This window comes from Myotis nattereri (assembly GCF_964212035.1).
Source record: "Myotis nattereri genome assembly, chromosome: 9".
NCBI lineage: Eukaryota > Metazoa > Chordata > Mammalia > Chiroptera > Vespertilionidae > Myotis > Myotis nattereri.
The window spans coordinates 34432175-34456009 of NC_138084.1; the positions used below are offsets into that span (position 1 = coordinate 34432175).

The window sequence follows — 23835 nt, forward strand, 5'->3', positions numbered from 1 at the left end:
CTTTCTCTGCACCAATGTTTCAAAATTTGACACTCTTGAGCATTGGACAGAGAGAAGAATTACTTAAAAAACAATAGTTCCACTCAATTTCTTATTTGGTTAAATCCATAATTTCTCATTTATTTCCTTAAGTAAGCTACATATGCCTGGAAAGGAACTTCTTTTGCAAGTCAGCTCAAGCTGCAGCTGGGTTTTTGTCTTTCAGGATGCATGACCAAATCACACCCACCTCTTCCAGCTCTGGGAATTCTATGATCAATACCAACACAGTTGGTATTTTGTCTTAAATTAGCTGCAGTGTCTGCCATCCCACTGGCAACCCATCCGCATGAACCTCAATGCGGAAACCAAGCTGGGCTCTGACCATCTGTGGGTGGACATCTTCCTTTTTGGGGGCCCACACAGCACCTGATCATTGTTTATAAGGAAAAAAAAGGATGGTTTTCTGCCAGTACAAAATGTTAGCCTCACTTATTATAAATCTGCTTCCACACTCATCCCCAATCATAATAACAATTTCAATGCTGCATCAAACTGTAATTTTTCTGAGACATAAAAATTAGGAACTCAAATTTAAGCTAAAATTTCACTAGTAGTGTATAGTACTATAGCACAAATAACTAAGGAAACAAAAAGATGATGAGATGCCCTCTATTGGTGAGGGGCACAAAGAGCAGGCAATAATAACCACATCACCACTTACTCTTCTATGGAGGGGCAGGCAAGGTGCTTATGATATTGACTATCAGAGCACCCCACTTCTAGGACTGTTGAAATGGTAACAAGTATACGTCTTAGAATGGAGGGAATAGAGAATGAAGGATTAAAGACTGAGTAGAAAGAAAAAATAACTGCAGACGTAGAGGAATTCAAAGAACAGAAAATGACAATAGAAAAGTTGTTTTGTTTTTAAATTATGCCACACAAGGCTGATGAAGATGTCTGGAATACTCACTCACTGCTTGACGACTTTAGAAAGCAATTTGGTTATTTACACACATACACATACATATATATTCTAAGCCATATTATTAATGCCTAATAAAATAAGAATGGCTAGCTCTGGCTGGAGTGGCTTGGCTGGCGCATAGTCCCATGCACCAAAAGGTCACTGGTTCGATTCCAAGTCAGGGCATATACCCAGGTTGCGGGTTCGATCCCAGGTCACAGCACCCCTATCAGGGCGTGTACAGGGGGCAACTGATGGATGTTTCTCACATCAATGTTTCTCTGTCTCCTGTTTCCTCTCCTTTACTCTCTCTCTAAAATAAACAGAAAATGCTCACTGGAAGCACCTACTGATAGAGTAGATATTCCAAGTAAATTCATTCTTAGTCATTAGAGGAAGCCCATGAGATTTCAAACTGCAACAAACTGTAAACCTAATTCATATGGCCTTTCCTCATTTATTTTAACAGCTATGACTGAATTCTTTATAAAGGCTAAGTACTGTTAACTATCCTAAGAAGGAATATCTTCTATCATATTCACAGAAGTGCTCAATTTTAATTCTGTAAATCTTAATTCAATAAACTCCTATCTAATCTTGGAGTAATTATGTCAGATTTGCATGTCTCATACCAGCCAGCACACTCTAAACATCTGCAATCTAGACCACCTCATTTGGGCATTCATGAATGACTGAAGAGGTCCAAACCTGAAAGCATGTATTAAAATCACCTCCTGAGTAAAACAGGTGAAAGTCTGGAAGCAAAAACAAGAACATACTTGCTAAGCACTTTCCATTCCACTTTATATTCAAGTAATATGCTAATTGTAAAAAAACTTATTAAAAACCAATACTGTTTAATTTGAAAGTACTGAAAATGGTTTCTTTTCATCATATCCTATAATTTCTGATGACTTTTAATTCACTTGGATAGAACAGTCTCTTTTTATATGCTTCACAACAAGAACTCTTCATCTTTCTGGTCTCAGGACCCCTTCCCCACTCTTAAATTTTACTGAGGATCTCAAAGAGCTTGTTTCTATAGGTTACATCTATCTATATTTTCTGTATTGGAAATTTAAACTGAATTTTTAAAAAATATTATCTAATTTAAAAAATAAGCTCATTACATGTTAACATATATATATATTTTTAAAAAACTAGGCATACCTATAGTTAAAACAAAGTTAGTGAGAAGGTACTGTTGTTTTATATTTTGCAAATCCATTTAACGTGTAAATTAATGGGAAATACCTAGATTCTCATACTTGCTTCTACATTCATTTGTCAGGACACGCTGCCTTGGCTGAGGGACATGAAGAAACTCCAGCCTTCCACAAACATGTAACTGGAAAAGGAGAGACTATCTGAATAAGCTCATCAGATAACTGTGGTCATTTTTCTTTACGACAATTAAACTGGACAGGTGACAGTTTCTTAAAGGCTAGCTGAAGTGCAGAATCTGAAGCCCTGTCCATGAACTTACACACTCCGCTACATTAAAACCCACTGGTTTGTCTTGCACAGTATCAAAAAATTGCATTAGTTAATCTGACTGTGGCCCTCATCAAAAAGTCTTTTAAGGGCTAGGAAGCTGTCAAGTTCACTGAGGTAGATACAAGTTTTCGAAATTCTTATTTTTACTTGGAAGCTCAAATTTTATCTTTTGTAGCACTTATTGTCAGCTGTTTTCCTTGATGTGGCAGGCAGGCTCCCGGCATTCGTTTTCAATGTGCACTCTAGGTTCCAGATGGGTAAGCTTCATAAAGAACATTCTTGGTGTGACTGGCTCTTTTTTTTTTTTTTTTTTAACCCTGTGTGCATACCCTCTTGCTTCCGAGCCATCAGAGTGTGCATGTCAGCAGAGTGCAAAAGGCAAATAATGTCTCCTTTCATAATGAAAATAGTTTTGACCTTGTCAATCCAAAAGAATACTGAAGAACCCTCTGTGGGGTCCCGCAGGCCACTCTTAGAAAACTTCTGTGTTATCATATAAGTGGCCCTCCAACCATCACTAAGTGGCAGCCACCAATTTAAAAAGGAGAAATGACCTTTTTATCCACATATATTACCCACCCTAAGAACATTAATATCAGTAGAAGGCTATTTCTATAACTCAAATTTAATACAAAAGCATGAAAAACGAGAGTTAGTTACTATGCAAGGATAACAGAAGCTAAACAAACTAAATGTAATATGTAAACTTCCCTCCAAGGAATTTAAAACATAAATTTTTCCTTCATTCATCCACTTGTCTCCCCATTTGTTGGGCTTTGTGTGTGTGTGTTGGGCACTTGTACTGGAGACATGGAGAGTGGTTCTCAGGTGGACTCCGTGGCCAGGATCCATAGGGCGTGAAGCAGTCAGGGAACAGAGCAGAGGCACTAATGTCAAACTTATCCAATTTCAAGACCAAGTCCCCACCCTGCATGCAGCCTGTCCTTCATAATCTCCGAGTCTTTGTCTTCTTAGCTGAATACAAAGCAAATTCCGCTAAACACCGTGAGGACTGGGTGAGATGCATGTAGAGCATTAGCGCGGCCCCCAGCCCACAGCGGGTATTCAATAAGCGGTCGCCACTGTTGTGAATAAGGTCCCCCAGAGGCAGCCGGGGGTCCAGCGAGGAGTGGGACACACATCCACATGATTATGACACAGCATGAGAACTGATTACCCACAACATGCGGTGGGAGTAAAAGGAAAATCAATGGTCTGCCTAAGTGAGGAAGGTGCGATAGTAAACGAGCCGCCATCCCAAAGGGAAAGGGAGCTGGCCCCACGGAGGAGGAGGAGAAGGGAAATGTACAACAGATGCACACGCAGGCTGGGCACAGGACAGAGCAAGGGAAACGCTCTGGAACCAGCTCACGTAGGGCCGCTGATGCCATGCTAAGGAGCGCACACCTTTGAAGCTGTTCTCTTTTTCTCTTTCTAAAGAATGAGGACTTATAAACACTCAGCACTAGCAGGTCATCTGGTCCCCTATGCCCCCTGACCCCCAATACACACACATTATACTCATGCTGCTTTCAGGTCTCTGACCCATCAGCAGTGCCCTGGCCCCCGCTTGACGTGGAAGAGGAAGAGCAAAATGCCTCCCAGAGGCTGTGGGATATCAGGGAGCCCCAGCAGCTGGTGGACTCTGCACTTAATGTTTTAAAGCACAAATGAGGCACATACTGGGCAAAGCCACTTTGTATTCTCTCAGGCACTTCTAAGACCTTGAAGCCCGCCAGCTCTACCTTCATCCCAGCCCCAACCTTGCCCCAGGTCCTATGCGACCGTGGAATTTACAGGTTGCTTTGCTTAATGAAGTGAGAAGTAAGAGAAAGAGGGTCTCGTGGCCCATGTTTTCCATCCTGATTCGACCCGTCAGGGAAGCCTCTTGTCATTGCATGAGTGAGCCCCGAAGCCCAAAGAGGCCGCCCGCCTCTTGCTGTTTGGCAGAAGCAGCAGGGCACAAGCCCAGCGTGAGGGCGGCACACAGGTGCGAGCCATGACCCACGGCAATCCTGCAGGTGCAGGTGAACATGCAGTCAGGTGCATCCACGGCCAGCTGTGCTGCTCCACACTCACATGGGACTTGACCACTCAGACAAAAGCCAATGAAATCACTGCAAGGTCTTACTCACCCAGAATTTGACGAGGAAGAAGGCATTTTGAGGGCCCTTGCCAAACAGTTCCTTTAAGCCACCTTTCTTTTCAGGAAATTTGTCATAAATCTGACGAATGTCCACTGATTCGAGCAATGGGTCACTGTAAGAATGGTTGGCATGCCCAATGTGCACGAAGAGGTGTTTGTTGTACTGCAAGAAACCAACAGAAACATTCCCATTACAAACCCTTTGAACAACCTGGGACACATGCATCGTGAACTGGATAGAGAGTAAGTGGTCTTAAAATCCCGGAATTACGCCTTGATTAGCTGAGAGTCCATACCTTTGAAAAGATGAAGATGTTAGAAAAGTCATTATAACTTGGGGCAAAAACAATCATCATTTTTTTTTTAACTAAAGTTGACATACAATAACATATTAGTTTCAGGTATACAATATAGTAAAACAGTCACTGTCTTTTATTGAGAAGGGTATGTATTTTCCCAATGCCTAAGAAAGGCTTTTTGTAGACATAGAAGTAAACAACAGCTTAAGTTACCCAACTACCAAACCAAAAAACAATTCTATTACCCAGTTTCACGAGACTCAGCTGAAAATGACAGTGACGCCTTTTGGAGCCTATTATTCATGGTGTAAGCCCAATAAAAAGTATGTGTGTAGTTAGCTAACATCATCGCCCAGAATGCACTTCTCACTCCAGCTTCCCTAGCAGCAGTGTGGGTGCAGCCTTCTGAGCTCTGGTCCCTGCCTACCTCTTCCAGCAGGAATGAGAGGGCTGAGCCTTTTTTCATCAGTCCCCTTAGTAACCAATCTCAAACTTCTGCATAAGGGCCAGTCAATATGTGGCTATCAGTGCAACGTTAGGGTCAGGGGGGAGGATTCATGGCATAAGGTTAGCAAGAGGTTGGTAACAAAGGAATACCAGTCATTCACAGTCACACACAAAAAAGAAACAAAAACACCAAACACCTAAGAAGACATTTAACTTACAAAGGAAACCCTTTCTTTGCCTTGCTTTGGTATGAGATATGGAAATTGACCACAGAGGAGAATGTCCAAACCAATGGTTCTCACCTAGGTTGCAGCAGAATTATCAAGGAGCATTTAAAAATCACCAATGCCTGGGCTCCACCCAGACTAATTTGGAATCCCTGAGAATGAGGCCAGACATCAGTGATTTTTAATGCTCGGTAGGGAAATTCCAATATGCACCTAAGTTTAAGAACCTCTGGCTTAGATGCTCTACTTCAGACCCTCCCTGCCCATCCTTCCTGCGGTATAGGCCGTAAGACCTACCTAATGGGACACAAAGACATCTAGGGGTGCATGGGTTCCAGGGAGCTCAGAACTTAATGGGGTTCAAAGAGAAACCTTGTGTCTCTCTTCGCCTAGCAGTCCCTACTCACTTCTTGAGTTTAAACTGGCATTTCTCCAAGTAGAGGCTTTCTGAGTACTGATCCCATAGAAGCCTCAAATAAAAGGATTGGTTAGGACAGCCTACCAAGAGTACTGCAAATCAGCTATGACACCAGGCAGTGCTTCCCCAGTGTCTAACATGGGGAGAGTGATGGCATCTACTCCATAGGGTGGCTGTAGGATTTAAATGAGACACTGCTTATACAGAGCACACTAGAACTCCTAGATCCAACAAAGATAATGCTGGCTATTACGATTTTTAAATAGAACCTCCTTCTTTGAGATTCACAGCGAATACTAGCATATTAAAAGCACTGCAGTAAAGAGACATTTTTTTAACCTTGTATAACCCAAAGTTTCCCAAACTCATTTGATCACAACCCTGTAAAAATATCCTGTGGAAGTGCTGGTTCAAATCTGTGACCTGCTGCCCACACCATGGACCTGTGGCCACAAAGCCAAAGGGTGAGCCAACCCCCGACAGTGGTCCACAGTGTTGCAATATGGGGAGTGTGGCCAGGTCCGGGCATCTTCTGGGAGAAGGCTAAGCCCCCCTCACATTCAACATCAGAGAGCTATCTTAACCAAGGCTTCAACATCCCTCAAAGGCACCCGCTAAAATGAAAAACCAAGTGGAACCTATCGAGCTCTGACATGGTCCCCGCCTCTGCTCCTTCCAGTTACCTGGAGACTCTCTGGTGGGACTGAGACCTGGAAGCTACTGGGAAAGAACAGAGTGTGCCTGTGCGGGAAGGGAAAGGAAAACACGTTTACATAAAGTCAAAGCCGGGCTGTGTTAGGGAGGTGAGGCATGCGATGGGGCCGAGTGCCTCTGATCTTTCTGTAGGTTTTCTCTAACGCTCTTGGTCACATCGTCTTTTCAGTTACAAGCAAATACTAGTAAAAGCCCACAGAAACGTATAAAGCACAACTGCTAAGGGGCTTCCAGTCTCATCAGTGGGTAAAAGGAGATGTGCAATGTGGTCTCAGGTACTGTACTCCTTGCCTCACAATGACATTGTTAGATGGATTTTATTAAGGTCACTTTACAGGTAAGGAAATAGAAGCTTAGAGATGAATGGACCTGTCTGAGGTCACACATCCGGGATTAGTCCTGGAGTTAAGAATAAAACTTGGATCTGTCAACGCATGCATCTTGGTGCGAATACCAACCACACAGTCTCCCAGAAGAAAATGCCCAGACCCTTCTAACGCAGATCTACTTTTGGTTTGAAAGTTGATTTGAGAAAAAAATGAAAGAAGCTAAATAGTGTTTTCAAAATTGTAAGATGTTAAATTAGAATTCGGGAGAAACGTAATGATTCACAGATGCATCAGATAGAGTCTTGAAAGGTTTCTATTTTGAGGAAATTACCTTTGTGCCCAAGTGGCTGAAAGGAACTGAGAAGGGGCAGGCTGTCTTTGCCAAAGGAAATCGGGCACTGACTCTCCAAGGCTGGTGACTTGAAACCAAACCCTGACTGTTGGCATCTGAGTGGCTTTGTTCCTGCCAAGAGGTGACTTTGTTGCTAAGAATACCAAGGACTAAAGAAGGTGTCCTGGAGACCACAGCAGTGAGACAAACAGACCTCACTCTCTCCCTAACTCAACCGGGGCAGGTCAGGAGTCCCTGTGCCCCCAAATCCAGAGGCTGAAAAGAAAAAAAAAATCTATCTGATAGGTGTGGGTTCAAGTTTTAATGAAATTAGAACTCTACAAACCATTTGATGAGGCTCTACCTACTACTTCCCATCCTGCCAGTTCTCCTTAGAAGGGAAGAAGGCCAGGGTAGACACAACCTTCCCTCTCTCTCCCCCGCCCTCCCAAATAAATCCCATTTCCTTTCTAGTAGGGCTGGTTACCCAAAACTAAAGGTGGGACAAAGCCAAAAAAAGAGTACTTCTATTCTGTAAGGCAAAAAACAAATATCTGAAAACAACAACAAACCAAAGCCCCAAGTATTGGGGGTAATATATACGCTAAGCACTGTGCTAGGCACAGGGAATCCGTGAGCCAATACTTCAAAGTCCCTCTCTTCACAGACCCTACAGAGTGACTACAGAGCTAGCTTACTGCCTCTATAGTCAATCATGTGTTGCCCATGTAAACATGGGTTCTCAAAGATTCCTAGAGAAAAGGCTGAGGTTAAAGACAGTCAACATCTCTTGTACATCACATGACCTAAGTCAGCATGTACCTGCTTTTTAAAACTATGGATGACTTTATTCTCATTAGCAAAGAGAACCTGTGTGGAATTCTCCTTGGAAATGTGAGTTAAGTTTCACATCTCTAAGGCAAAAGCCTGATGAAAACCAAGTCATCCATCACCTGTGAGAGTATAACACACTCTCAGATCTGTAAGGTTTCAGGAAATTAATCTTTGTAACCATTCTCGGTTAGCTGTAGGAGGATACATTCCTATGAAATGGAGTAAATCAAAACAGAGGGAGATGGGGCCCTGACCCAGGGGAGAGGAAGAGGAACTCGCTGGCCAACAGCTGGGCCGCTGACCTGGACAGAGACCGGTCCAGTGGAGGAGGAGCTGGAGGGGCCCTGGAGGGATGTCACCAAGGGGATGTGGACCTGAGAGATTCCCTGACTTATGTGACCATCTGGAGAAGAGTGTGAGAGTTCTGTTAGAATTTGTGAGGATGAATTCATGTAATGTAAAAACTGAACAAATAAAAAAAAAAAGAAGAAATGACAAACCCTAAAATAACAAGCTTTACACTCAAGAAATGGTTCTAACACATCACACATTAACCACACCATGCACAAAACTGACACAGGTTTGTCATATAAGCACTGAACATTAAACCAAAACTTGTGATCTAACCGCATTGGGAAGGATAGAAAGGGGGGCGGGGGTGTCATATGCTAAATTTAGAGAGCTAAGTCCTGGTCTTCCACAGTAAAAAGTCAACAGAAAATGTCTAAAATTGATGGGCTGAGATATAGAGGATAAGCATGTTATTTAGAAATATGGAGACGATATCTGAAGAACTGGCCAAAGGGCTGTAAGCAGCTGTCCCTGAGGAGTAGGGCTGTGAGGTGGGAAGACCTGGGGCAGGGGGCTGCTGCTTTTCCTCAGGCCACGAGTGAGGCTCCATTTGGCTTATATGTAAAGCATTTGTACTACATTAAATTAAATAAAAACTACCTTGAAACAACCTAGAGTTTTTTGAGGAAGGGAAAGGACTATAAAGGGAAACGAAAACATTAAGAGTCGTGCTTCAGGCTGTTTATTCTAGCCGACCACAAATTCCCTGGACCTGAAAGGAACTTAGTCAGATCACAGAGCCTTCCTAAGGCTCAACCTCTCAGGACGACTGGCCAGAAGATGAATCCCTGTCGCCTGCAGGGTTCCCCCAAAAGAACGATGTTGCACCAGCAAAATCCTACCTGGACCAACCGGACAGGTGCTTAGCAGCACCTGACACAACCCTCACACACGGATTTCTCTTTCAACTTGGGGAAATGCTCATTTCCTCTCTTTACTGCTGTAATCCCTCCAGTTCTTTTTCACAGCAGTTTTATGTAGTGAAAAGGTGAATGTAATCCTAGAAACTCAACAAAGTTACTTGCAAAGGGTTATTTAGCTGCCCTGGGGGTTTCACAAACGGCTTTCCTCCGCCCTCACAGCTGTTCTGAGAGGTCACTTTCTCTCCTGGTTCCTGGCTCTCTTTCTCTCTGCTGCTGAGGGAGGTTGAGGAGTCAGATGGGGATCTGGTCTGAACCCTGGTGCTGGCACCAGTGTCCAGCTGAGTCATCTGGGACAGCGACTCCAGCCGCTCTGCTGCCTTGTCCACCTCCGTGATACAGGGGCAATAAACAGGACTACCTCGAAGGAGTGCCACAAGGATTAAGTGAGACAACGCATGGAAAATACATAATGCTGCGCCCAGCACGTCACTTATTGTTACTACATTTCCCCAAATAATCATGATGCTTCTTTACTTCGGAAGAGATCATCTGAAAGTCAGGCTGTCCTTCTGACAGCAACAGAAGTGAAATACTCAACTTTAAAGCAGAAATTAAGAGAGGTAAGTTTCAGATACATTAAGGTGATTCCTTGTTTGGACACTGCCATTAGCTACTGTAATGTAGAGTGGCCGAGGTGGGGGTGATGTGCACATGGAGAGATCTGGCCCCCACACTTCCCACAGGCACATCAGAGCCCACTCTCTGAAGTAGGCAAAATCTGTCCTCACAAGTGGGGCTGGGGCAGCCTGGGAGGGCGCCCATCACCACGGACGAGACAACCACAACAACACAACTCCCACAGGGGCCACTGGGGTCTTTCTTTTCTCTCTTTTTGTAAAGGACTGCCAATCCATTTTACTCTAAAGACCTCCGATGAGGCAGTTCACTTTTTGTGGAAAAGGAAGGAAAAGCCCCACAAATCTACTCCTTGGCATCTGGGCTGCTCCTTAGAACATGCCTCAGCGCTGCAGTACACTATCTAACCTGAAGATGGCGGTATTCTCATAAACTTGTCCCAAAAATTCCAAGTATGTGAAGAACGTTAGTAAAACCTTGAAAAATGACTGCTGTCAAATAATACCAAGAGAGAAATTATAATCCACTTAGGAATTTAAAGAAACCAAGACAAATAACTCATGTCGAGGGATGATAATGTACAAGTTGGAACAGAGCAAGGACAAATCACCTCTATTTGCTTCCTGTCACGCTCCTGCCAGGACTCCCTGTCCAGACACTCCCAGAGCAGCCTGGGCAACCTGTGATGACCCCATGGAGTGGCTGCAGGGCCAGCCAAGGAAAGTGACCTATATACTCAGTCCTTGGGGGGACAGGAGGGACTGTCCTGGGCTCTGCCACAAGCAGGCTCCATCCTGGGCTGACTGCTCAGAGACACTGGCCCTGTCTGGTTACTTGGCCCTGGTGCTGCTTCATGCCCTCCCTGTGCTCTTCCCAGAAAGAAACATCGAAAATAAGAAACTAGGAGCAAGCAAGTCCTTCCTTCCCAGATCGCACACCAGGATGCAGGCCCTCACCCCCACTTCCCACGTCCACCTCCATCTCTCTAGAGGGGCTGCTGTTTCCGTAGAAAGCGATGTGTCTTCCCCACTGAAGTGCAGCTGTAAGGGCCACTGGCTGAGTGCAGGGACAGCAACCAGGAAGGCAAGCGGGCGTGGGGCTGACCTGCCAAGGAAAGCAGATGGAGCCTGGCTGGGGCCTCTGTGAAATGTCTATAAAACCCAGATTTCCAGATGCTTTCAATTGCCTCATCCCCAAATGGTAATGAAGAAAGAGAATGAGTGCCCAGAGCAGCTCAGACATTGGAAGTAAACCATCCACTGCTATTGAGAGAGGTGCATGGATGAGCCCATAGAACAGCTGGGCAGTCATGCAGGAAAGGGTGACAAAACCACACCGCACCCAAGGGAGCCATCATCTCAACCTCAGAAAGACACTTCATCTCCATGCCCTACTGGAAGACCACACTTGGTAAAATATATGAGAAAAGTCTGGGAAAGGCACAGATACTGGGCAGAGCCAACCGGCAGACCAGCTGTGGCCTTCCTCTCAGAGCCTCCAGGGCAAGTTGCTTTCTGACCATTTATTCTGAGCATGGGATGCAGACATGAACAACACACGGGTAGAATCCTGGCTCTGTTGGTTTTGAGCTGTGTGACCTGAGGCAAGTTCCTTAATCTTTCTGGGCCTTGGCTTCCTCCTCTGAACATAGGGATGACACCTGGCCTGCGGATACCTGGGGGTCAATGTGAAGGTCAAATGAAACAGTAAACAAGACAGCTCTGTGTGAGCCGTAGGGAGCTGCACAGATACTGGCTTGAAGGTTTACTATTAATGAGATCCACACACAAGCTATGAACTGGGGTAGAGGAACTTCTTTTATAAAGGACCAGAAACCGATTTGCTCAAACAGTTGTTTCCCATAAATGCAGAACCCCACAATGAGATGTAGTGTCAGCCCCAGCAGCCACTGCAGGCTTGGAAGCTTCTTCAGAGAAACCTTGGCCTCCTCCACCCTGTCCAGGACCCAGGAACTTAAACCTTGCTTTTGATCTTGTTTCCTTATTTCTCCAATCGAATCCCATGCAAACCATTCACCCTTTTTTCTGTCCCGGGCCTCCTCAATGCCTTGTTTCCTTAGCTGGTCACATTTTCCAAAGCAAAGTCAGGGTCTGTAGTCTAACAAAAGACTTTTAGCTCTCCGTGAATTTAGGCCTTTGAAAGAAGCTGTACAGATAGGAAGGTTAAATCATGCTCAGGCCATTTGACCAACTGCCTTTATGGGAAAGAATCAGGTGCGCTGTAGGATGTATTTGCAGAACTTCAGTGCAGGTTCCCCTGAAGGGGAGACCTCGGGCTCGCTCAGACTGTGAAGATTGCTGACTTACTCCTCACACCAGGAGGCTCCATGCTTCAGGCTGCTCCAGCCACTTAGAAGTAAAGAGGCCAGGACACCCCAGCAAAACCCCTTGCCTCCTGACTGAGGACCTGCCATCACCCAAGCCTGGGGACCCTCCAGGAATTCTCTCCTCCCGTGGAACCTAAGTCAAGTGTCCTTACTTTCCTCCTCCTCCAAATGTCCTGCCCATCTTCCGGCTGCCACCTGTGAAGCGGTAATGAGTCTTGTCTTCTGCACTCCCCCAGGGGGTGCATCCTTCTCTGTGAGATGAATGCGTTGGAAAGACCTCCCTCAATGTTGGTCATTGCTGCTACCTTCCCCAGTTTTTCAAACTTTGGACTCTGGATTAGGACAAAGTTCAAGTATCAACCCTGTCATCTATGAGCCCGGTGTTGGGCTGTTGTTAACTTAAACTTGCTGAATGTCTCTGTTTCCAATATCCCCTTCAACAGGTTTCTTTTGAGGAAAGGTGATTAAACTGCTTCCTCCTTGTTCTGTGACTTTTCAAATCATACTACCATTCCCACTCTCAAAAGATCGGTCATTTCCAGAATCCTCTTCCTCCACAGCTAATTAACCCCTAACACCTTTTAGAGTTATAGACACAATGTCTATCCCCTGGGTCACTGCTTGTGCCCGGGGTTGGTGCTTGTCACTCATCTCCTAGCCCAGCCCATTCTCTGACCTGCTACAGCTGTCATCTTTCTGAAACACATCAGATCACAACTTCTCTTTAAAAAGGAGGGTGAGAATATGTCCATATTATGCTGTCCATGTATTAAAATCTGTGGAAATAGAAGAAACTAGCAAAGGTGATTCCTACCTGGGATGGGATAGGAATTAGAAGGTAGTGAAGACTCCTTCCATTCTTTTATGCTTATAGATTTTTGACCACATGAATTTACTATCTACTCAAAAAAAAAATTTAATTAAAAAAATATTCTGGCTCTCATCTGAGTTTCAATAGAGTCCAAAACACCTGGTGAGCAGATCTTCCCAAGCCAGATCCCTCCATCTGTCTGGCCCAATTTCCTGCTACATTTCTAAAAGACATTCAGGTTCCAAAAACCATGTGTGGAGTGCTCAATAGGTCCAGGGATGTTGCTAACTGTAATTGTCGCAGCAATGATGAGTTGTCCTAGTATGACCGCTGTACCAACTGAAATCAGGCTGAGCCGTGAAATCATTTGCCTCAAATCTCACAGCACTGGTAAGCATTCTGACACCAGCTTTCTCATTCAATCAGTACAAACGTGTCTTCACAAGAGCATGACAGGAGACATGCTCTAAGGACCCAGTGGAAACATTCCTGGCCTCTCTCGTGCCTTGCCCCAAACCCCGAGAAGACTCACAACACTGCAGGTTGGAAAAGGAGCTCAGAGAAAAGCCAGCCCGACCCTTGCCCAATGTGAAGGGCCCTGTTAACATGCAGCCTGCACTTAGGAAGCTCATACTTTAGAAGGCAGCTGTTTTTATGTTGGAAGAATTTTTTGATTTCTCCAAAACCACAGTGAAGTGGTTAGGAATAGAGTGGAGCCAAACCTTGGCATAGCCACTTCCTGAGAGTGGATCTTGATAATGTATCTTAATGCACCAGAGCCTCCATTCCTTCCCTGATAGACCGGACATAAGACCAGTCCCCAAGTCAAATGCTTGGCCGTAGTGGTTATCATGCAGCTCAGCAGGTGCGGTGATTAATGTTATTGCTATCATGTGTCAAGGTGTTAGTTATGAGCTGGATGTGCCTTCCCTGTTCAGGTTTGTTACCGTATCACATCGTGGAACTATTCTTGTTCTTTGGCAAGACAGTGCATTTTCAAAATCTAAAGAGACAATCTCCTTGTCCCTCCCTCTCCATCCCAAAATTCTCCCTTCTCTGGCTGTGTAACACCTACCTAACTCAACCCTTACACAATCTCTTCCTGCACACGGTCCTGCTTATTCTGGCATGTAGACCATGACAAGCATTAAGCATACAGTCTGGTGCCTGGGAAGTCTGCACCAGCAGGGGTTTGCCAGCTGTGGGGCAGGATGTGCTGAGCTGTGGGGGGCTGGAGGAAACTGCTGTGTCCCAGGGTGGGGGTAGAGGGAGTCCACTAGGCTTTATCAGGGAAACCACTCCCCATGCACACACAGGATTCAGTTTACAGCTCACCAAGATCAGGTTTTCAGCAGTCTCAATCAGCAGCTGCCTAACTCAGTCTCCAGGAACTGGGCCCTGATTACAGGCGATGGAGGATCTTACACTTAACATTTGAAGTCCTTTGATATGCAACACTGAAATCATGTAAAAAGTGTATTTTCAAACACTACTAACCACTTCTAATATAGTCTTAATTTCTTAGATCTTCCTTTCTTAACCCTCTGTTGTTTTTCTCTTAGTTTCTAGTGGAGCCAAAGGTGACAGAGGGACTGACTTGCTGGTTCTCCACCAATATAAACAACCAACTTGAGGAAACGCTGCCATCTGGTTTATGCTTGATGCAGAGCCAGCAGGGGGCGCACATCCCACAGATTATTCTTCCTGTAGTTTATTAGAGTCTAGCCAGCTATAGCCTACAAAACAGGCCACAGGTACACATGGAACATACACTCTTTGGTTACAATCTCAGGATGTGGAATCAGCAGGCCTGGATCTGAATCCCATTTCCAATGTTGGCTAGCTGCCTAACATTGGGAAGGCCACGTCACAGGATTAAGTAAGATAATGCACAGTGTTGGCTATGTCCACAGATGGTACTACTGCTGGTACTACTACGAGTGCTGCCAACGCTAAGGGTGGCAGAGTCATGAAGAAGTCTTCAGTGGTGGCAATGAAGACAATGTGTTAGAATGAAGAGTGAATTTCCAGAGCAGTGGTAACTAAGGGAGGCCACCTTGGACTGGGGCAAACTAGGCTCTCCTTTTGGCTTTCTTGCTCATGCCTTATCTACTGCTGGAAAATAGTACAGCGCAAGGTTCAAACCTGGCCACAGCCACTGACTATCTGAAGACAGCAATCTTTCCGAACCTCTCCTACAGAATGGAACAGAATTACCTACCTCACTGGGCTATGATGAGGATAGAAGAAATCACTAATGAAAAACAGTTAGCACTGCACCCAGCGCATTGATTTATTTATTGGCTTTTTGCCAGCACTATCTATAACCCCATGATTCCAATGAGCCTAAGCCATTATGGAGAAGCAGGGAGAAATGTGTGCATGCCTACATGGAAACAAAGATCTCCAAACACAGAGTTAAATCTGTTTGGGGACCTTTAATTATTTGTCACCTTGTTGGCTTCCTTATCAAATTAACGTGCTTAATATTTGTTGTTAAAGTTTTAAGCAGAGTATATCCACATTCATTGAAATGTCCCAGATGAATTATTTTAGGTGACTTTATATTTTCCTGTAGTGGAACCTTTCACATGCTACAGTTTCTCAGTGTGACCTTGGTCCTGAAGGGCCATTACATGTTCACTGTAACAGCCCTTCGTGTTTGCAAAATAAAGTACATATTATACAATCTGAAAAGCTAATGCCTGAGGCATCATCAAAGTGCTGTAAATAATTTTGTTAATTCTCCCCCATTTCAATTCCTCAATCACCTTTTCCTCCTAGGGTTCCCTGCTTCCTCTAGCATAAGAACTCTCTTTCCGGACCCTCACATCTCCACTAAAATCAAATACATGTACTAGTCACAACCTGCCGTGAATTCATTTATATACATTAAACTCCTTTGCAAAATCAGGGTTCGTAACACAGAATGTTAGAAGCAACATTAACAAGTGAGACTGATGTTACGATTTAGTAAAATAATTTCAGAATAGTGATGCAGTTTTGGTTGGCATTATCTGATAGACATAACTTAAAACCATAACGTAACAAGCCAAAAGCATCAACATATGACATTTTCTGAAATTATACCTTTTTATTCTAAAGAGCAAGTAATTTTCACCTGTGCAGAAGGATCACCATTCCACATAAGCACTTAGCATCGCCTCCCATTCTGTGTGAGTGTGTATGAGTGCGTGTGCACTAGTTGGGGTGGTTACTGTTGTCGTCTCTATCTAGGAGGGAGGCTCCACTAGAATAAGGGCTGTTTCCTTTGCTGTTGAATCCCTAACACCTAAATCAGGGGCTGGCATGTAGTGTTTAAAAAGTATTTGTTGACTGACTTCCAATTTCTCTCAGTCCCCATCTTGGGTCCCCTAAAATATAATTACTTTTCCAAGAGGCCCAGGAATGCTGACTTGCACCGGGCCTTCCGTTTGTTTCAGGACCGTTAAAGTCATGAATTAGAGTCGAAGCTACAAAGCCAAACCTTTTTACTCATCAGGGAAAAGACAATCAGGGAAAGGCCATTGCCATCACCCTTCCTGTAAAACCACTCAGCTACGAAAAAAATGATCTAGTTGGCTTTCTCTTCCCTGTTTTCAATAACCTTATTTTCCTATACCTGCCTTAATAGGCCCAATGACCTACTTACATCGCCTTCATTTTCCCCTAATTTTGGAGCAGGCTCTATTTTTCTCCCAGCTGCCAGAGTTCACAACTCATAGACAGAAATGTCAGTGGCTGCACGGCGTTCCCCTGAGCCTCTGCTGTGGTGATGGCTGGTGGAAGCCTCTGCCCAGGGCGTCCCCCCATCCTGTCACCAGAGGCTTTCCACCAAGCTCAAGTGCAAATCCTCCCAGGAGAGGTCACCCGTGAGTGTTCAGTATCTGAGTTATTCACAACAGATGGTGAAATCACTCGTGACACTTTTTCTGGTAACAGAACGACAGCAAGGTGGCAGACACACGGAAAGCATGGCTTTCAGCGGCCCTGGAGATCAGCAAGGTGGGTGCGATAGGGAGCACAGGAAGGGGTTGGTGAAGATTCCCAAAGACAAACTCACGATTTCTCCAATGTTTGCCTTGGACTCGCCCACATGCAGATGCAGTGCTCATCCTCACAGCCAAGGAGTGGGAGTGAGACCAGGGCCTTGGGCTTCCTGGGGGCAGGCGCACATATGTATGGGAAATGATGGACCTGGCAGGGAGGGATGGCAGCACTCGAAGGGGGGGGGGGCAGGGGGACAATGAATAGAGGCCAGATGCCAACTTTCTTGGTATTTATGATATTACAATGCATTCTATGTCCAATTGCTAAAGTACCATCTTGTTACTTCTCCTTAAGAAGATAACAACCTGCTATTGTGAGAAAACATAGCTGCTATATTGGAAAGGCAGTGTAGAATCCTGGCTAAATGTTTAGGCTTGAGTTTGAAAAACATAAGTTTGAATCTCTAATCCATCAACTATTAACAGTGTGACTTCAGGGAAATTGCTTAACTTCTGTTTCGTCATCTCTCAGACAGTACCTACCCTTATAAGGTTTTGATGAGGGTAAAATGCAATTGTATATATAAACAGCTTTGCTTAATACCAGTCATGTGGCAAGGCTCAATAAAGGTTAAATTTTACCAAATGCAAGAGCCTATTAAGGCCCTTCCCTTCAGTGCCAGTGTTCCCTGAAGTGTCAGGTTCAACGTATCCGCAAACGTTCAGCTCTAAATTCAACACAGTTGTCAATGGAAATACCTTTTACTTAATTGAAAAGCTGGTTGGCTATTCCTTCAGGTCCACATCCACTCGGGTTATCTGTCAGGCAGGAGGGCAGGGGAAAGGATGGTAAAGGGGAATGGAAATGGACAGCAAATGCTGGATTTGAGGCACACCTCTCTGAGCACACTCACCGAGTCTGGGTCTCGCTGTGGTTCGAGGAAAGCGGAGAATTCCACCAGGCGAAGTTTGGTTGTGCCAATAGAGCGACCCTGCCAGGCAGGGACCGAGGGAGCTGGGGCTGATGCAGGCTCAAACCCTGAAAGACCAATCGTCACCTTTAATGCTGGCCATTTGCCTCCCCTTGGGCTGCAGGCCAATACGGGCGCAGGGCCCTACAAACAGATGACCCAGGAAGAAAGGCCGGCTACAACAGTGTCATGTGAGGTAGGGGTGAGACTCTGGCCAAGGACCCTGAGGCAGTGTCCTGATAAAGCCTGTGGCTCCCCGTAGTCATGCTATGGGCTGTGGCCTGAGGACACCTACTCCTGGACAAAGGGGCTGAGCTGGGGGCCAGGGCAAGACGGAATGAATGCTCACAAAGATCTCCTGTGAGTTTGGCACATGCCCGACACTTCTTGTGTTTCTCCGCTTCCTTTCTTAAGCCTGCAGCCACCGGCAGTATGGAATATTCCCTCAGAGCGCTCCGTGGTGTTGGAGCAGAGGGCATAAGCCGGGGGTCTGCAGAGGAGAGCGGCTCCACCGCTCATTCCACATGCACGTGTGTGTAGGGGGAGCAGATACAAGTTTTCTAGTGTGGCCTTCCATGGCAGCTCTCTTTGGAAAAAAGGGTACTAGGAATTGAAACCTACTTATCTAGGAAAGGGTGAATGAACCCCATCTGCCTTTAGGACCTAGATTGCCCAATTCGGCCTGTTAATGATGGAGAAGGAACCACAGTAACTTCCCCTTCCAAGGATGACCAGGGTGCTGAGTGAAAGTGACCAGGCTTCCTGTTTCCTTAAAAAAATGCATCTGAAGAGCTCTCATGAGGTAACTGAGAGGAATCGCGGATCTGGAAAGGGAACCCCTGTAACCCTCCTAAGATCCAGGCGAACCCCGGCCTTAAACATGTGGGTGCAGAGAGGGTAGCCATGGTTCTGCAAGTCAGAGGGGACATGCAGCTGTGGAACAAAGTGAGACGGAGCCCTAGTCAGAAGGGACATGCAGCTGTGGAACAAAGTGAGACGGAGCCCTCGGAGACTCACCTGGAATGGGGGCTGTGACCGCTGGCTGGATGGGGTAGGCCTGCTGCACGAAGGGCTTGACACTGGGGACAGAAGGATGGAGAGTTAGAAATGGCGCCTGTCGCAGTGGCTACACCTCAGTCCTGGCCTCGGCCTCCCAGGCTAGGGGCCCGGCCTGGGCTTCTCCCCAGTGTTAGGTTCCCTGCCTGCAAGTGGGGCACAGCCAGGCAGAGCTCCACCAAGACTGAGAGGGTTACTCCCGACGACTGAGGGGCCAACAGGCTCCTGGGGACCCACCACCAGCTTCACACCAGTTCAGTGGGAGGAGCTGGACATCTGCTTCTGAACACCTCATCCCTCCAGAGACCGAGGTTCGTGGTCACCAATCCCAGGCATGGCTTGGGAATGCTCGCCTGCTCTAGGCCAAATAGCTCAAGTTCTTTCGAGAATATACGAGCTGGTTTACTGAGCCTGCTACCCTGGCCCTCAAAGCATCATTGGGATTTTCTATTAGCTGCCATGCCACAGGGAAAGCCAGGGCAGAATGGGCTATGGAATCATCCCACTGCCCTCCCTCGGGCAGGCACTTTCTCAGGATGACCCTAGGCCAGTGATGGCGAACCTATATCAGAGGTGACACGCAAACTCATTTTTTTGGCTGATTTTTCTTTGTTAAATGGCATTTAAATATATAAAATAAATATCAAAAATATAAGTCTTTGTTTTACTATGGTTGCAAATATCAAAAAATTTCTATATGTGACATGGCACCAGAGTTAAGTTAGGGTTTTTCAAAATGCTGACACGCCGAGCTCAAAAGGTTCGCCATCACTGCCCTAGGCTTTGCCCTTGAGAGCCAGGAAGGGATTGGAATCCTCTTCCTGTTTTGAGCTACATGACCACTAAACTTAAGGCGCAAGTGAGGTATTTACATGTCTCCAGGACCTGAGCAGCCTCTTTCCTATTGGCTTCAGCAGGTAACAATCAGGGATGACTTCGGTGATCTCAGATTAAATCTCCTTTCCCCGCCCCTCCAAGCTCCGAGGCAGTTTGGCCCCAGGAAAACACTATCCAGGGTGGGCAGTGCCTAGGCCAGCCGTGGGCAAACTACGGCCCGCGGGCCGGATTCCGCCCGTTTGAAATGAATAAAACTAAAAAAAAAAAAAAAAAAGACCGTACCCTTTTATGTAATGATGTTTACTTTGAATTTATATTAGTTCACACAAACACTCCATCCATGCTTTTGTTCCGGCCCTCCGGTCCAGTTTAAGAACCCATTGTGGCCCTTGAGTCAAAGTTTGCCCACCCTTGGCCTAGGCCCTTATAGTCAATATTGGCCCCTCCTCAGACTTACTCTTGCGAGGATCCTGGCTGCCCTGTTTGTATCATTCCCGGCCAGAACTGGAAGGCAAAATGCAAGAGGCTTCAGGATTATGAGTTCACTTCAAAGCACAGTTCAGGATGCGTGTGCATTGCAACCCCTGCTAAAGACGGTGGGTTCAGATCACCCGCCAGGTGCAATGACCCTCCCTAAATGCAGGTGTGGTCACTGCTGGGCAGAAAACCGCCGCCTATGTCCTCGGCCTAGCAACCCAAGGCTCCTTTAGCTCCTCTTCCAGATAATCTCCTCTGGCAGGGACAGGCAGCAACACCTGGCTGCGATCTGAGTCTACTGCAGGGCCTTCACAAATATTTTCATCTGACTGCTCTACCCCTGCACCCACCCGCCCTTCTCTTCCCTCTCCATTCTGAATGCTCCCTGTGTAACATGCTGCTGCCTCAGCTCACAGCCCAGCCAGGAAGAGGACAAAGCTCAAAACAAGAGGCCAGCCAGGAGCTCCAAACAGCAGTGCAGACACCTCCTTTGCTGTGAGTTTTCCTGGGGCTTTTGGTACCTGCTGACTCCCTGCTGGAGGCAGCACTATGTAAAAGAAGTCAGAGAGCCCTGGGTTTGAGTCCTGACACCATTATCCATGTGATTATGACCACATTCCCAAACCCTTGTTTTGTTTCTAAGTAACCTCAGTTTTTTCATCTGTAAAATGGCAATAACAATAAGAGCCATTAAGGATTATAATGAAGATTAAATGGGACCGTAACATTTAGTGTCTCAGCCCTTGGTAGGTGCAAAATGAAAATGTTAACAGAATTCATTGTTCCTTTAGGGCAGTGGTTCTCAACCTTCTGGCCCTTTAAATACAGTTCCTCATGTTGTAACCCAACCATAAAATTATTTTCGTTGCTACTTCATAACTGTAATGTTGCTACTATTATGTATTGTAATGTAAATATCTGATATGCAGGATGGTCTTAGGTGACCCCAGTGAAAGGGTCGTTCAACCCCCAAAGGGATCGCGACCCACAGGTTGAGAACTGCTGCTTTAGGGCCTAGCTGCCATAAAGGTGACCCTGAGGACACAGGAACAGAGACCAGGGACTAGAAAAAAGAGCAAAAGAGGCAGATCACAGCCCAGGAGGGCACAGGAAAAGTGATACTTGATTCTATGTCTTCAGGGACTAAGGCTCCCTCCACTCCCCCATCTCTCTCTCACTCCCTGGCTCCCTCCCTTTCTTTCTTTCTTTCTTTCAACTTTTTGCACCGATCATCAGTTCCCCACAAGGTGGTTCTCTCACAAATCATAACAAGTGCCAGGTGGTCAGTTTCATGTTGGCCCATGATGACCCCATGCCTCCAGGGCCATCGTTTCTGGATGCAGCTGTGACTCACCCCCGGTGCCCCTGGGAAGGTGGGGCGTGGAATCCCAGGCAGCCCCAGCTTGTTGTGAATGGCAGTGGCCGAGACGATCTGGGCTGAGGACATGGCGGCCATGTGCTGAAGGGCCTTATCCTTGGCAGTCTGATCCTTGAAGGTGACAGTGACACACAGACTTAATACGTAACGCATGGCTACCAGGCAGCACACACAGGCACAGCCACGAGCACATGGACTAAAATACAGAGCCACAAAAGAGGCTGGGAAAGCAAACATGCACGGATAAATAAACACAGCCAGAAGGCCAAAACACACGGAGCCTACTGCTACTCAGAGCATTTACTGAGAACACCCAGTGGCAAGGTTTAAAAAATAAATTTTTTTGTTAATCTGTTTTCCAACAGAATGGGAAGCCTCTGAGAAGAGTGAACACTGTATTTATTTTTCCAGCTTCCAAAGGGAGACTTCTCCAATTACTTAACACACTCAAGGAAAAAAGGGCCCTGCTCTCAAGCATATAGATAGGGGAGGAGGGTGGATCTGGGATAGGGCCATCCAGAGCGTCAGGAGGCCCTGCCTGTGTGTGCTATCAAGGGGCCATAGTGCCAGGAGCTGCTGGAGTCATGCGAGGCCTGGAAGCCCTGGCAGACACCTGGTCAGGGAGGCTCAGAAGCAGTGGGGCGGGGTGGGGGTGGGGGGGCGAGGATGGGCAGGGCGGTGACTGATGGGCCAAGCAGCATGCTGGCGGGCGCATGCTCTCTCAGGTATCCCACCATGAGAAGACTACATGGGTTCCATCTGTAGCCAAGGACACAGGGGATGCTATCAGGTAAGTACTTTCTCCTTTTCCTAAGTGGGTCTTCTCTAGGAAAGCCAAGGCTGATAACACAAAGCTAGCCAAAAAGTCTGCCAAGCACAGCTAAAATACAGAATACTCAACTGGTGAAAATACTTACCATGCTTGTCACCTGGATACAACAATAAACAATTTGTTAAAAAGAATGCGTACAAAGGCAGGGTTATTTTTCTTCTTCAGTTAAAAAATATAAATGTATATAAACACACAAACCTGGGTTATAATAAAATGGGTAGGAATGTGGGTTGTTTTTTTCTTCACATTTTTGGAGGAATGTATGACCCACATAACTATCTAGAAGGTCAATTACCAACAACTACAACAATGAAAAAGTACCCCCCATTCCTCCGAGCTGGTTCTGTGGCTCCCCCAACACAGATGGGAGAAATGGCCACAGCCCTGGTGGGGGACAGGCCCCAGGGATGCAGGCAGGGCTTCATGCTAGGTACACATGTCAAGGTCCCTGGTTGCTAGCAGGAAGTCTATAAATCTACCTGGCCCCAGAATCCATGAAAGTGGGAACAAAATGATGACATCAAAATAAAAAGATCGCCCTCCGCAGCTGCCATTCAGAGTTCAGACAGGGAATGAAGGCCAAGGCAAGCTTCGGGTAAGACAGAGTACCAGCAGAGAGGTGGCTGCACTGTTCACAGATTCACCCCAAAGGTGGTGAATAAACATACTGAGGTGCCAAAGGCAAGGCCAAAAGAAGTTAAAAAAATAAAAATAAAAGCCTATAAGATAATTTCTAGGGCCTTCTAAGAAAAACCAATTAGGTGTCCCCCAAGTCAGATAGACACAACTTTGCCCCATAACTGCCAGGAATATGAGTTTTCAAAGTTTATATTAACCCTTGAAAAAGAGCCTAACACTTGCATAAATTTTTATAATATTTTATCTGTTTCTTTGGCTTTCAACTGAAAAAATAATGAGGCTCATGGGACGGCTCTTTGGGGATGCACTCAGTCATTATAAGCATTTGTATGGTCATGTGCTGCAGCTGAATAACACATGAGGACCCTGCAAGCTTGCAGTGTTACTGGTCCCCAATGGAAGGACCATGGTGACTAGAGTGAGGCTTTTGCCACTCTGGTCAGGTGTCATTCTTCTT

The 23835-nt window shown here is 45.9% G+C and overlaps 1 protein-coding gene across 1 annotated transcript in view; it reads right to left on the bottom strand.

The window, feature by feature from the left end:
* Nucleotides 1-23835, bottom strand: part of TEAD1 (TEA domain transcription factor 1) — a gene marked incomplete at its 5' end in the record, with an annotated part of 185235 nt that overhangs the window by 44117 nt on the left and 117283 nt on the right. Inside the window, 5 exons of the mRNA XM_081100242.1 lie at nucleotides 4582-4755; nucleotides 18103-18227; nucleotides 19177-19238; nucleotides 20510-20556; nucleotides 21884-22018. Coding sequence (XP_080956368.1) covers nucleotides 4582-4755; nucleotides 18103-18227; nucleotides 19177-19238; nucleotides 20510-20556; nucleotides 21884-22018 — 543 coding nt within the window. The remainder of the gene's footprint in view (nucleotides 1-4581; nucleotides 4756-18102; nucleotides 18228-19176; nucleotides 19239-20509; nucleotides 20557-21883; nucleotides 22019-23835) is intronic.